We start from the raw sequence: 14,754 nt of genomic DNA on the forward strand, positions 1-14,754 counted from the left end.
AGAATAATCCATTCATCTAATGTTTTTTTTCTAATTTTTAGAAGTAATGAATGGTTTCATTTACAAAGATCTATGAAATCACATCCATAAATGTATGATTTTTGTATGAGAAATATTTACATGATAACATTTTTTTCAAAATATATTTAACAAAAAAGAATATAAGACTTCTTTGTTGTATAATGCGTAGAAAATAATCAACATAAAAAAAATTTCTTTTCACTTAATTAATATAAAATTAATCATTCTCAGGTTAATGTATCATGAAACTTCATGATAAACACTAACAATGCTTCGTTATCACAAACCGCAGAAACGAGATAGAATTATCAAAAATTGCAATTACAAATTCAATTTTCCTCAGCATTGATATTTTTACCTTGAAATACTGAAAAATATATTGAAAAAATTTGTTTATTCCTAATACTTAAAAATTTATAAACGATCGATCATTCTTATGTGGATGTATCAAAAAGACGATATTAATAATCGATATCAGTCGATTTCAATTTTTTGTACGATATTAATACAAAATCTTAAAGTCGGCAATAGGCAAATATGTTGTAAGTGGAAAAGGGATTAAAAGGGTCGCGGATTCCCTTCAGTCTAAAACCGCAAATGAACAACTCCCGTATTGACATTACGCTATCAAAACTTAAGCGATCTGAGCCGACATCTCTGAAAGAAAAGAAGGGGCATCGGCTGATCCCCGATCCTCCAGGGTCGTAAAGGAAATTCTTCACAAAACATTCTTCTCTTGTGTCCTGAGGGTCGTGCCTGAGGGTCCCATCACTTTAACGCGAATAAAGGGAAAAGAAGAAATTTATGAATGCGTTGAAAAGTGAACGGACCGGTTATTCTTGGAATTATCGTATCATTGAATTGCATATCACTGAAATTAATAGGAGGTGGTGACTTCACTGGAAAGTGTGAAGTAACCGCTCCCATTAATGGTAGTAGCGATCTTGACTTTCCGATATTCGCATTTGACAAATGCACTAACCCAAAACTATCATTTTGAATTGCTTGTGACATGACTTTCTCATTGCATATATTTTGGTCACTGCTGGCGCCATCTATTGGGAGAATATAGAACTAAAGTAAACATTTTAAAGGAATGACATATAATTTTAATTCAACTTTTTCAGAAAATGGTTTACTCTAATAAATAAATAAAATAAATAGTTTTGAAAAAAAATCAAATTAAAAAAGTAAGCTGAAATAGATAAATTAATTCAATCACACGTTACTTAAATTAGTAAATTAAATATTAATTACAATTAATAATTTTATATTTAATACTAATTAATAATATGATTGAAATAACAGATATTTGGAACAAATATTTAAAAATAGCAATAGCAAAATTATTTGTTATTCAAAAAATCGTGGATTAGGCATCTGATTGCTTAGTAGAAGAAATTGGCAATACAAACCGTACAAAAATAAAGATTAATCGAATAATTTTCAAAATTAAAGTTCATTGAGAATCCTATATTATAAATGCTTAAAATTTGGGCACGCACAACTCCGATGTGAAAACAATAATAGATGCAAAAATTGTGTTTGTATGTGAGGGTACATTTGGTGAGAACTGTAATTTATCTACAAAAACTTTTCGATGTAAAGAAGCACATGATGCACTCAGCAAAGAGTATAGATTTTATTCTCTAGAAAAGGACATTATTAATTTGGTTAGAGAAAAACATATTTCATTCCGGAATGCAAGGAGGAAAGTCAGAGAGCAAATTTTTGTGCAAACGGTTAAGGATTGTTTGCTAGTTCAGAATACGGTAAACCCAAACAAACAAATAACTGATCTTTACTTGGCATTACAAGACTTAATAAAATTAATTACTGCTCTTTTTCCTTAAAGAAATGAACTCTTAAAACTTCAAGAAGTAAATATGCAGTGCACAGCAAGTGTAGGGGAAACGCAGAGGAACTTTGATAAATAAATTGAGGAGAATATTACTCTTCAGAAATAAATCGAGATTCAAATGGCTTCTATCGACTCGATAAAATCTAAAATTGCTCTTCTTGAATCAAATCTTGAATATAGCCTGGTTATTCGTCCAAGTTTAGTGAACGGTCAATGGTCTCCAGGTGAAATGAATCACTTCAGTGTTGCGGAGGATATCTTGGATATCGGGTAGTTCTTTTTATGCAGTTGGTTCAGTGGAACGTCTTATGAAATAAAAATAAGATCCCTTGGCTGCAGGAACCCACTTTATCTTCTGCCCAGTGTCTAATTATGGCTCAATACTTCTGCTGCCTTTTCTCTAAAAAAAATATCCCGTGTTGAAAGGTAAAACTCTGTTAGAGATGGATTGTTTACTGCACTATGACAGGATTGTTTAGGATTGTTTACTGGATGATGGATTGTTTACTGCACTATGATGGATTGTTTAGGGAGATCAGCTCAGCTGATCTCCCTAACTCTTCCCCCTTCAGAAGGTGAAGTCTTGGTGAAAATACGGATTGGCTCAAATTCCGAATTCCCTCTCATGGTTATTTGTCTTTTCTCTCTTGGAGGCAAATTAGGAGCCAATTGATTGGACTATTCTGTACTCTCAGATTTCTTCAGCTTTCGTGTTGCTAGTGGATTTTAATATTGTTGTTGTTTCGTATGGCGCTTGCTACGGCCAAGCCCGCTGTTCGAAGACAGCCGATTTAAGCCTAAGGGGGAGCGCCTCTTGTTTTTATCGTAGAGCCAACTAGGGCCAAGAGAACGGGAAAGAATACTTTTACTTCCTGATTACATTATCAGTCTGATTATCTGTGATCTCAATCCAAATTTAACTTGAGGGTTAAATTGAAAAATCCTTTAAAATTAATTGCAAAAAGATATGAAACTTGCTCATGAACAGCAATTAAAGGATGCGTGTTTTAAAATCAAATAAGTATTTTTAATTAATTTTGTTTGCATTACATATATTTTTGTCTGTACATTATGCTGATATGATTAAATATTAAATTTTTAGAATTAATAAATATAAAGACAGGGGAAACATTTTTATACTATGACAATTTTCATTCAACTCATCAGAAACCTCTTATTAATTGCCCTTTTTTTGCTCTGTCTTTGATCTTCATAGCTCTAATTTGGATGAAAATAGTAGAAGGATTGAAATTTTCTTTTTATCTCGTGACAATAGGCATCTTCTCTATTTCTGCATTCTGACTTGCCGGCAAGAATACTTTAAAATTTTTTAAAATCAAAAACAAACAAACAAAAATGCCAAGTCAATATTCCTTCCCCCCCCCCCCCCCCCACACACACGCACACATACACCTGTTGATTTACATTTAAAGAATGTTATTCTACTTGAACCGTATCACCATCTATGACAAAAAAAAAAATCCACGAAACATTTAAAGCAGAAGGGAGAGATATTCCCACCCTTTGGTATCCGTCATCATCGCATGTGCAAATTCCAACTTTCTGATATCAAACGAGTCACTTAGGTGTGTTTTAATGTTTAAATTTATTTATCGTTACAGAAATAAACCTAAGCATGAATAAGAATTAGTTATAGGATTTAAACACATTTTTTACTTCAGTGTTGCGGAGGATATCTTGGATATCGGGTAGTTCTTTTTATGCAGTTGGTTCAGTGGAACGTCTTATGAAATAAAAATAAGATCCCTTGGCTGCAGGAACCCACTTTATCTTCTGCCCAGTGTCTAATTATGGCTCAATACTTCTGCTGCCTTTTCTCTAAAAAAAATATCCCGTGTTGAAAGGTAAAACTCTGTTAGAGATGGATTGTTTACTGCACTATGACAGGATTGTTTAGGATTGTTTACTGGATGATGGATTGTTTAGGGAGATCAGCTCAGCTGATCTCCCTAACTCTTCCCCCTTCAGAAGGTGAAGTCTTGGTGAAAATACGGATTGGCTCAAATTCCGAATTCCCTCTCATGGTTATTTGTCTTTTCTCTCTTGGAGGCAAATTAGGAGCCAATTGATTGGACTATTCTGTACTCGCAGATTTCTTCAGCTTTCGTGTTGCTAGTGGATTTTAATATTGTTGTTGTTTCGTATGGCGCTTGCTACGGCCAAGCCCGCTGTTCGAAGACAGCCGATTTAAGCCTAAGGGGGAGCGCCTCTTGTTTTTATCGTAGAGCCAACTAGGGCCAAGAGTACGACTTGACTACTCACGCAACACTCATTAGTTTGCACAACCCCTTTTTACAGGAGGGCACATTCACACACCTCACAGATAGAACACAGGAGAACAACCATGTCCAAATCGGGACTCGAACCCGGGACGCCCAGATTAGGTGGAAGACGCGCTACCCCTATGCCAGGATGCCAGCGGATTTTAGTACACATCACCCGACACTCAGGAGTTATATCATTCATCTTCAGATGCAAACTTGGTGCTGGTTGGATTAGCACCAAACATATGTGTCTGCGAAACATGCACTATTTCCCTAGATACCAGGGGACTCAAGCCCCGTCTTTATTAAATTTGTGTATCAATTCCGCAGGTATAATCAGTAAGATTAGTATAGAGATCTCCCATGATATATTTAATAGCGATCATGATCCAATTTTCAGCTCCCTCTGAAATTTTGGTACAAAGTTTCTTCAAACAATGAAATATATAAACTGGGGCCAATTCTCAAAGAAGGATAATGCTTTTCTATATTGTCAAGGTATAATCTTTTCCTCAATGAATTTTCTCAAATTTTTCAGGAAAGTGCAAATTTATCATCTGACTCTTTCTCTAGGATCACTCTCACCCCCCCCCCCGGCGGGACGCAAAATGCAATTTCTTGAAGGCGCTTAAAAGATGTTACTAAGAAAGGCGAAATCATAGCACTCATGCGAATTGGACTGCATATAAAGAAATGGCTGCTATTTTTAGAATGTACAACAAGAGTAAGAAAGGCAATTTTGGGGAGAAAACATACGAAGAAGTTGCTTCTTCCCAACCAGGCATTCCGCTTCGTAAAAGCTTTACTTAACAAAAATATGTCTCCTTGCATATCCATTCTTGTTCTCTCCTCTGGTATTTTCTCCTCTGACAGCGCCAACTGCTCAGGCAAATATAATAGCGACTAGATTAATTAAGTGGGGACTGCCTTTTACTTTAGATGTACTGACATACTTTAGACTTTTCTGCAAATGTTTCTGAGACTTCTGGATATAAGATTTTGAACCGTCCTTTCACTTATAGGGAATTTCAAAATGCTTAGTCAAAACCAGAAACGAATCCCCTGGCATGGATTAGATCATTAAGAAAATGTTGTCTTGTCTTTCCGACGAAAACGCTTATAAAATATTAGATTTGTTCAATAACCTATGGACCAACATGAATTGTCCCAGAAAACGGGAGAATAGCGAAGATAATTCCTATCTTAAATCTAGAGAGAAATTCATCAGAGATCATATTCTATAGATCCATAGGGTTGGCATCTGTCTTGGGAAAAAATTTCGAACTAATTATTTTGGATAGATTTCTACGTTTTTATTTGGAATTTTTTTCCTCCGTTTCATGCCGGATTCCTCCAGTGCAAAGACTTTAATAGCCTATCTACGGCCCTGCTTAATAATAGTTTGACAGCCAGAGCTCAGAAGAAAATCATGCGTTTCATTTTTTTTAATATTAAAGCTACGTACGAAAACATTTGGCATGACGTTTTAATGTCCAAGTTATTACAATCCTGGCTTTAAGGGTAGTCTTGCCCTGTAGATCTCTTATTTCTTACAAGACCGGAAAACATCTGTGATATGGAGAGGTGTGTCCACTATTCTAGCTTGAAAGGAGCGTCCCTCAAGGAAGCGTTTTCCCCTTTACTTTTTATAACTTTTATGAGTGCTATTTATAGTGTCTTACCCAATGAATTCCCAACTGTATCGAGATTAAATTAAGATTGAGGTTAAATCTATTATCTCTTATCGGATAGTCCAAAGACTCCAATGTGGGGACACATTGGAAGATTATTCCAGTTTAGGAAACCTGCCCCTATATCAAATCATCCCGATTGTGGTTCCGGTGAGATGGAATGATTGCAAACATTTCGTTATCAGGACTCGTGACTTGAGTTTCCAACAAAGAAATTTGAATCCGATCGCCATTAATTTTATGTATGCCTAGTACAAATCATTACTTCTCCCTGATGGGATTTTTTTGGTCACAGGTGCATCCAAGAATGAAAACTCAATTGTGATTGCGGCTTTCAACTGTTTCTCGAATATATCACAAGGGGACTGACGCACAAAAATTTTGTGTTTTCAGGGGAGTTCTGGCTTTCACATAGTTCTGGCTGTTATGAATTTATCCAAGAAAATTAGAATTATATTATCTTGACGGACAGTTTGTCCAATTTGACCTCATTGAGAGGCTTCAACTTCCACTTCCAAGTTATCTTTTTCTGGCCAGAATATATTTAATGCCTTAAAGCTTTGCTCCTCATTGGAGCTGATATTCATCACAGCCCATGTGAAAATCTTACTGAAAACAAACAGGTTGACTTTTTAGTTAAAACTATCCTTAACTTCTCCTAACATCTGTAACTAGATCTCGCCCGAGGATGCCAAAGCGACCTGCTCTAAAATTGTCCTTCAGAAGAAAAACATGGAATGGGAAGGCAATACAGGGAATTCTGTAGTTAAAAATTGATATAACTAATTATACATTAGATACATTTATTATACATTTGTATATGTTTTAGCTGATGTGAATTAGATCAGACAGTTCGGGAATATTTATAGATATCTTGATTTTGACTCTTCATCCTGATCGAAAAAAAAAAGAAAAAGTTTGATCTTTAAGAAAATAGTCTATTTTGTTCTTTATTAATTTAAAGGAATGCAGTCAACCTTACTTAACGAGAACCTTTGATGATGAATGATTCGCATAACAAATTTAAAAAAAGATTAAAATGTGACTCGTTTAAGGAATGACGTTTCGTAAAACGAGTGGCGAGGAAATACCTTAACATCACAAACTGGATTGTCCTGTATTAGTGTTGAGAGCTCGTTTGAAGAGAATCCTTATATTTACATGGAAGAAATTTTGACCGGATAGTGTTGCCGAACACGATTCCGACGTGTTTGAGATAATGCTTGTGGAATCTTAATCGACGAGACTGTTCTCTGAACAAAATTATGGGACTAGAGTAGGGTAGCAGTGATATAGATGAGATGGTGAAAGAATATAGCCAGAACTACCGAAAAACTTATGGGGCTTCATCCTCTTCACAGCAAAGATGGTCAGCAGAAGAAGAAATAATACTCAACAGAGCAAAAACTTTCAGCGAAATAAGAGTGATACTGAAAGCATGGGAAATTATTGCATCATACGTCTAAAAGCACCATCTTAATGCGTAGTATCTATGCGTTTTACCAATTCGTTTAACAATAAAGCCTCATTTTCACCATATTTTGAAGTGTAGTCGAATGCAAATGACAATTCAGATAATCTTCTCGAAAAAAAAGCACATTTTATAAGTAATAAATTACATTATTCTGAAATTGAGTACATTTTTTGGAAGGGAATGCGATTTACAGAGATTCCTAAGGGGGACAAAAAAATATATATTTTCTTTTAACGAGTGTTTCACATTTCAAGTTAAATTCGGAAACGAATTCTACTCGTCAAGTGAGTTCCACTGTATAAGTAAATATTATACAAAAAAAGAAAAGTAAATAAAAAAACACTAAAAGAAAACGAAATTGACTCCACACACAAATAAAAAAAAATCACTGTTGAAAAATTTTCCATTCCAACTTTCACTATATATAAAACATTCAAAAATTATCATGTTTAAGTAAATTATAAAGAGTTGGTTTTTTTAATAAGCGAACCTTGTTTTACAAGCAAATTTATTTCATTTAAGTATCTCTTATTTGAGCAGGGGAAGGAAGTAACACTGGGGAGACATACGTACTAAAATTTTGGTATCAAGAAGATGACACCTAATATGAAATAAGATAATGTTTAAAGTATTGAGATCGGGATTCGCCTCGGTAAATCCGAGCACAGAGTGTCGGAATCACTGGTAATGAACTCGGGATAATGATGCAAAGAGTTCGTATTTGCTTCTACAGAGAGACGTCCCATTCAGTGATGCAAAAAATGCAATCCAACGTCATTTTTACTCACTCTGACAGGAATCATGGAACAATCAAATTAATAACAAACTTCACGTGATAAAACCTTTTGTTTTTTTCTGGCCTTGTTTGCCTATGCTAGAGCTAGACATTAAATTATCTAGACTCCGCATTGGCCACACACGTCTTACATATAAACATCTTTTATTCGGCGATCGAGCTCCATTCTGCACGAGATGCAAAATGATTTTAACCGTTCATTACCTTTTGGTCGAATGTCCTGATTTTAAACATCACCATTTAAGATTTTTTCATGCTTCAACAGTGGACATGTAAATGCTAGTGGGGGAACGTTCCCACAAAAGTCTTTTAAAATTTTTAAAAGCAATTGGTTTTTTTCATCTTATTTAATATTTCCTCTTAATGCCATTTTTTACACCATGTTCATAATTTTAAGAGACATTGCAATGTAATTTTATCAATTGGTTTCCACTTTTACATATTTTTATATAAGACAAGGATTTAATATTTTAACCATAGGTCTGGCGCAGTATGGTCAGGTAAGCTCTTGCGCCACTAAACCTCACAATCCAATCCAATCCGAGAACAGAGTGATGTAACATTTCAAATTTGTTAAATTCAGTTTTCCATGAAATTAGAAAAACTCCTTGATAGCCGAACTCTTTTCTACGAAATGAAAAAATGCTGCTTTCAAGTGCTTTTTGCAGTGCGTCTAAATGCGTCCAAAGGTTTTAAGACTTTTGCTTGGAGACTGAGAAAAGAAATGCTAGGGGATCATATTTAGTAAAAATTTAAAATAAGATACTGACACTTTTATGTTTAGATTAAAGGGATCTATTGGATGCCATTTTCTATTAAAGAAATTTATCTAGTATTCTGAGGAAATTGAATGGTGCCACATTTCGCATCATTTCTGAATATGTTGCCCGGTGATTTGTAATTTGTAGATGAGATGTTGCATATTCGAATGTTCGAGAATGTATCATCAATAAATTAAGACTGAAACACTCAAAGACATACTTTCAAATTATCAGACACACAAAATGTAAAGCAAAGCTTATACGTAAAAAAATGCCTGAAGTGACTGCCTTGTTGCAACACTCTGAAAATAATACGGATTTCAGGAAAATTTTCCAGACCAATTCAGACAGAAGTTGCGTTCGATTATTAATTCAAAGATTTAGTTTGTAATCTCTCAGGTTAATAACTTGAAAATGAAACTATCTAATCAGACTGATTCATATGCATTCTCTATATCTCATTGAATTAAGATGACAAATTCCTTCAAGTTTAAAGTTGCAATAATTTCATGGTTCCTGATTAAATGAAGGGGTTGACTGTCTTTCTATATAAATACAAGATATTTTGTAATATTTTTATATTTTTCTACATTCTAAATCCTGGGCAATATCTCGAAGACATACTTTATAAATATCGCAGCAGTATTGTTCGGCAATTTGAGCTATTAGAGTTGCTTGGAACGAAACTAGAATAGCTAGAATTTAGTTTAGATATTAAATTCGGAGTAATTCTATCGAAAACCATTCTTTTAAAAATTTAGACTGAGAAGTTGCGCAGATCGGTCAGTGATTTTTTTTATATCGTTGCTTGGTTTCCAGAGCCACTCAGCTAAGTACTCGAACAAAGATCAACCGTCACACGGATACAGTTAAATCCACTCTTTAATCACTTATCCGATCGGAGTTTGAACATGGGTGCAATTTAATGCTATATATGAATATGAATATATGAATCTGTTAGAAGGGAATTGGAATTTTAAACTCTTTCTCCACAATTAGTGATTTATAGACATTCAATAAAATTGGATTATTAAATTTTCTGAAACCTCAAATAACTTTATATTTAAGGGCCAGAAAAGTAAAAATACTCTTGATTTGAGCGAGAAAGACTAAAATATTTACATTCACACTTTGATTTTTATCTATTACGCAGAATCAGTCTACTCAAGAATTTAGATGGCAAGATATGTTTTTTTTCTCGAATATCTCCCAGCATTCTGATCTAATTGAACCTTTTCGCTAATTCCTTCCAGTTTAAAGAAAATATTATTGATAGTAAAATATAAGAGAATGAGTTACACATATCTTACGAGTTTCAGCTTAATGAAACTTTTAGACTGAAATTACTGAAATACAGCGAAAGTTTGATATTTCAATACATCTCTGGAAGAAAATGTGCGGATAGCACTCATGGGCTATTTATAATGGAATATGGTTTAAAGGAATGGAAAAAGAAAGAAAGGAAGGGCAATTTAAAGTTATTTGAAATAATAGCATATTAAAAGCAAGTTTATATTTACATACAGAAAGAAAATTATTATCTAGAATTTAGCAAGACAAAATTTATATATTAAGGGGGGGGGGAGATATATTACCTCTAATGCTCTTTAATTGCAAGTCGTACAAAATTAAGAACACGGGTGAAATAAAGCACAAAACATTTTTATTATTATGTTACAAATCATTTAAGGATCATTTAACAAAAAACATTAAAAAGCATTTTTTTAAAAAAAAAATTCCTTTTTTTTTCCAATTTAAGTATTTGTGCATCCATTTCTGCAGATTTTTCAGCCATTCGTTTCATGGAGCTAATGAACCTAATATGTAACAAATAAGGTACAACATTCTTGTATGGCCTAACATACATTTGTTAGCTGTTTCACTTTCAGTGAGCATATGTGAAAATATTTCCGATATATCATTGCATGCCCTAAAGGAAGAAAGTTACGTAACAAGTTTTAATGCCCATAAAATTTCAACTTTAAATGAACTAAAAAGTTTGAAATCAGTATATTTTCGGACCTTAAATCTGACGCTTCTGGGTTTGACGTTCAATTCCTTTTAGATACTAAGATTAGCATCAATGACGACTCTTTTGAACTGGCACGTAGTCATATATGTTTATCTCTTTTGTTAGGACAAGTGCGTTTTTTCTCGTATTATTTAGGCTTATTTTCTTTTTTCAAAACGAAAAATTTATTTTGTGTATTATTATTTATTGTATTGCATACGCATTTTCAGCAGTTCACTGATTTTAAAACATTCTCTAATCTACTTTGAATAAGCTCACAGTTTCTCAAATAATAAATAAACCATTCAATAAATTCAAATATGGAAGACAAAACACCACCGCACAGAATCCCGCAAGAGAAATACATTCTATTCTTTCGTGGAATTGCAGATATTTGGCGCATGATCATTTGCTGTAATTCAGGAATCTCATGGGAAAAGAACAACTGTCTCAAAATCAAAACTAGAATGATTCCCACAAAAAAAAAAAAAAAAAAAAGAGAGAGACGAGAGAGGAAAGTAGTGAGTCTTCACATTACATAATCACGAATAATATTGTTTCGTTTTTTGAAGCTGTGATAACGATTCTTGCAATCTTTAGAGATAAGCATAATTTGGACGAGAAAAAAAAATCAGAAATTTAAGTTTATCAGAATTTAAAATTCTCTGTATTTTCCATGTTTTTAAGAAAATTTTCAAATTTCTCTGCATTTTTAAATTCCCTGTGTTTTCCCGGTGGCATGACAATCCTGATTTGACAAGTTTCGGACTTAGAAGTTGCAAGATAATGAAATGTTGATTGTTCCCATAAATCTTTCAACATATTGATCAAATTTGATCTTCCTGTTAATATTCCATTTTCAAGCAAAGAAAGGTTCTAATTGCTTAATAAGATAATACGGGAGATTGAATTAAAATATTGCTAAGAATGAAGATTTGGTCTAATTACTGACATCGATTCAAAGAGAGCAGAAGGAATGTTTTTCCAAGACATATCAGTGTGTTCTAATTGAATTTGGCCTTTTTACTAATTCCTTTCCAGCTTAAGATACATATTAAACAATGAATAGTCTACTCGGAATTGCAAAAGACAAGTTCAGTTAGAGAATCTTTAAGTTTAGTTAATTCGTATAGAAAGAGAGTTATAGTTTAGCTTAGAATTTTATGCGAAATGAGGGGTGAACATGCATTTTGCGTGTTGAAAATCATGATTAAAAAATCACTACCAGTGCTCTAATTATCAATACGTACCCCAAAGTCTGCTGACCATCCATAAGTAGAGGAGAATACAACAGTCGTACATCAAAGAGAAAAAGAAATAAATTTAGCCTTTGATTACTTATCCGAATCAGACATAAAAGTTTGACCAAGGACATAGTTTCAATTGAAGGTGTTAATGTCAGTTTTCTGGTATTGGAATTCCCGATATTTTTGCTGAAATTACTGAGTTAGAAATAGTCTTCCGTAAATAAATTACTAAATGTTGTGGAAAATCAAATAATGTTATATTTATGGGGAAAAATAGTAAAAAAATTTAGAGATTCCAGCGGGATGACTGAAAAGGTTTTATTGTCACCCAATGTTCTAATCACTATTTAGATTCAACCTATTTTAGTTCAAAGATTTCAAATCAAAGGAAGATTTATTTTTCGATGCATGACCGAAATTTGGCGTTTATTTTTAAATATTTACATTTTAAAGAAACCGTTCTGTTTAATATGGAAAAATTAAGATACATACGTAATTGAAATTTTAGCCTATGTAGTGTGATTCAAAATCAATCAAAAAATATGTACCGAACCTATTTTCTCATATAAATTCAAAGAAAACAAAAGGTGTATTTTTAAACAAATCTTATCATGTTCTAAATGAATTTGGCCTTATTATTTTAAAAATTTCTGTCACTTTTATTTAAAATTTTAAAATAGCTCGGTAGGAGAAAATAAGAAATTAAGAAATATGCATTGAACAAGTTTCAGCTTAATCGGAAATAAAGATTGGAAAATAACAAAATGGGGATTTTTCCATATATTTGGCGATGTTCTGATCAAACTGCACCCTTTGGTAATATCATTCAATTTAAAAATAAAAAATAACAACGTCCTGGCTGCTTAATAAAATGATATAGGAAACGAAATTACAAGTATAATCGATGTCCCACCATTTCGCTTTTATGGACTGAAGATAGCAAAGGGTGTATATTTCGCAGATCTCGCCATGTTCTGGTCGAAATTGACTTTTTCGAGAATGTTACAATATCCAGATCGTATAGAACAGGAAGTTAAGATGTACACATTTAACAAATTTAAACTGTATCGAACTTATAGACTGGGGGGGGGGGATCCCATGAAATGTTGATTTTTCTGTACATCTCGCGCTTTACTGACCAAATGTAGCCTTTTCTTTAATATTTTTCTATTCTAAAGAAAATGTCAAGTAGTTTGTTACATTGGTGAAGATACACGTACGAAACAAGCTTTAATAGATTTAAAGAGAGCAAAAATATTTTTCCAAATATCTCGTCTTGTTTTAGCTTTCCGTTGAAATTTTTCCATTCTGAAAATAAAACGTTTCAACTGTTTAAAAGGATGATGTTGGAGAGGATTTAAAGTGATTTTAAAATGTTGATTCATGAAATTTCAGACGATTCAGTCTCATGGAATCCAAGATAGAAAAAAGATTTATTTTTCGATAGCTTTGACACTATTCTGAACGAAATTGGGTTTTTTCGTTAATATCCTAATAAGGGAAAATTAAAATAACTTGATAGAACAATATGGAAGGTTAAGATTTACTTATTAAAAAAATCAGTCGCTTCGGAATCGTAGATTGGAAAATATAGTTACAGAATTCTGAAAGAAATTTACGTGAAAAAAAGCAACAACACCAGCAAAAAACAAAAAACAGTGCTTTGTAGCGTGATTTAAAAGCATGACTAAACAATCTCTTCATATTCTCTAACCAGTATCACTTATCCCATTTTGACATTGACAAAGAACAAATTTTCCAGTTTGACTTTGGAACTTGACAAAGAACAAATTTTCATCCACCCACCACATGCAGTATACCAGAGTCTAGCTGGAATTCCCGACTTTTTCCCTATCTAGTAATGCATCATTCTTTTAAAAATAGATTATTAAGTTTTGTGAAATTCCACAAAATTTAAAATTTAAAAGCAAAAAAGTAGTAAAATATGTTGTGATTCAAGCGGGATTCAAGCATACCAATCAAAGAAAAAAAAACCCGCACTGTTTAACACCCTGTGTTATAACTACTATACAAGTTCAGATTACTCGAAATTAGAGATTTTAAGTTAGCAATTTTTCAATGCATCTCGCAGTGTTCTGAATGAATTTAGACTTCTTTTCGTTAAAAATCCCTCCATTTTGAAGGAAACGTTTTAAATGTTTAATAAGATGACACGGAAGATAGAAATACATACATGATAAAAATTTCAGCTTATTTTCTCTTATAGATACAAATAGAGCAAAGAATGTATCTCCACAAATGTCTCTGTGTTCTAATCGAATTTTTCCTTTTCACGAATTTTCTTCCAGTTAAGAGAAAACATTAAAATTTCATAACATAATATAACAGATTAAGATACATTTATTGAACAAGTTTTAGCCTAATCGGTTCTAAAGATTGGAAAATAACGGAATGTTTACTTCTCAATATTTCTGGCGAAGTTCTGAACAAATTTTGCTCTTTGGTCATATTAGAATAATTTCTTGGGAATGGATTTCATCCAACGATTTGAGAGGAATACACACATTTCATCATCTTTTTAGCCCTCATTATTTTGAAGTCATGAATCTGACAGATATTCAGCCAAGCATAAATCCCAAAATATGT

The 14,754-nt window shown here is 33.0% G+C and overlaps 1 protein-coding gene across 1 annotated transcript in view; it reads right to left on the minus strand.

The window, feature by feature from the left end:
• Positions 1-14,707, minus strand: part of LOC129973007 (glyoxylate/hydroxypyruvate reductase A-like) — a 36,706-nt gene extending 21,999 nt beyond the window's left edge. Inside the window, exon 1 of the mRNA XM_056087349.1 lies at positions 14,568-14,707. Coding sequence (XP_055943324.1) covers positions 14,568-14,616 — 49 coding nt within the window. The 5' untranslated portion in view covers positions 14,617-14,707. The remainder of the gene's footprint in view (positions 1-14,567) is intronic.
• Between the last annotated feature and the right edge of the window lie 47 nt (positions 14,708-14,754).

Source organism: Argiope bruennichi, chromosome 6 (assembly GCF_947563725.1).
Source record: "Argiope bruennichi chromosome 6, qqArgBrue1.1, whole genome shotgun sequence".
Classification (NCBI taxonomy): Eukaryota; Metazoa; Arthropoda; class Arachnida; order Araneae; family Araneidae; genus Argiope; species Argiope bruennichi.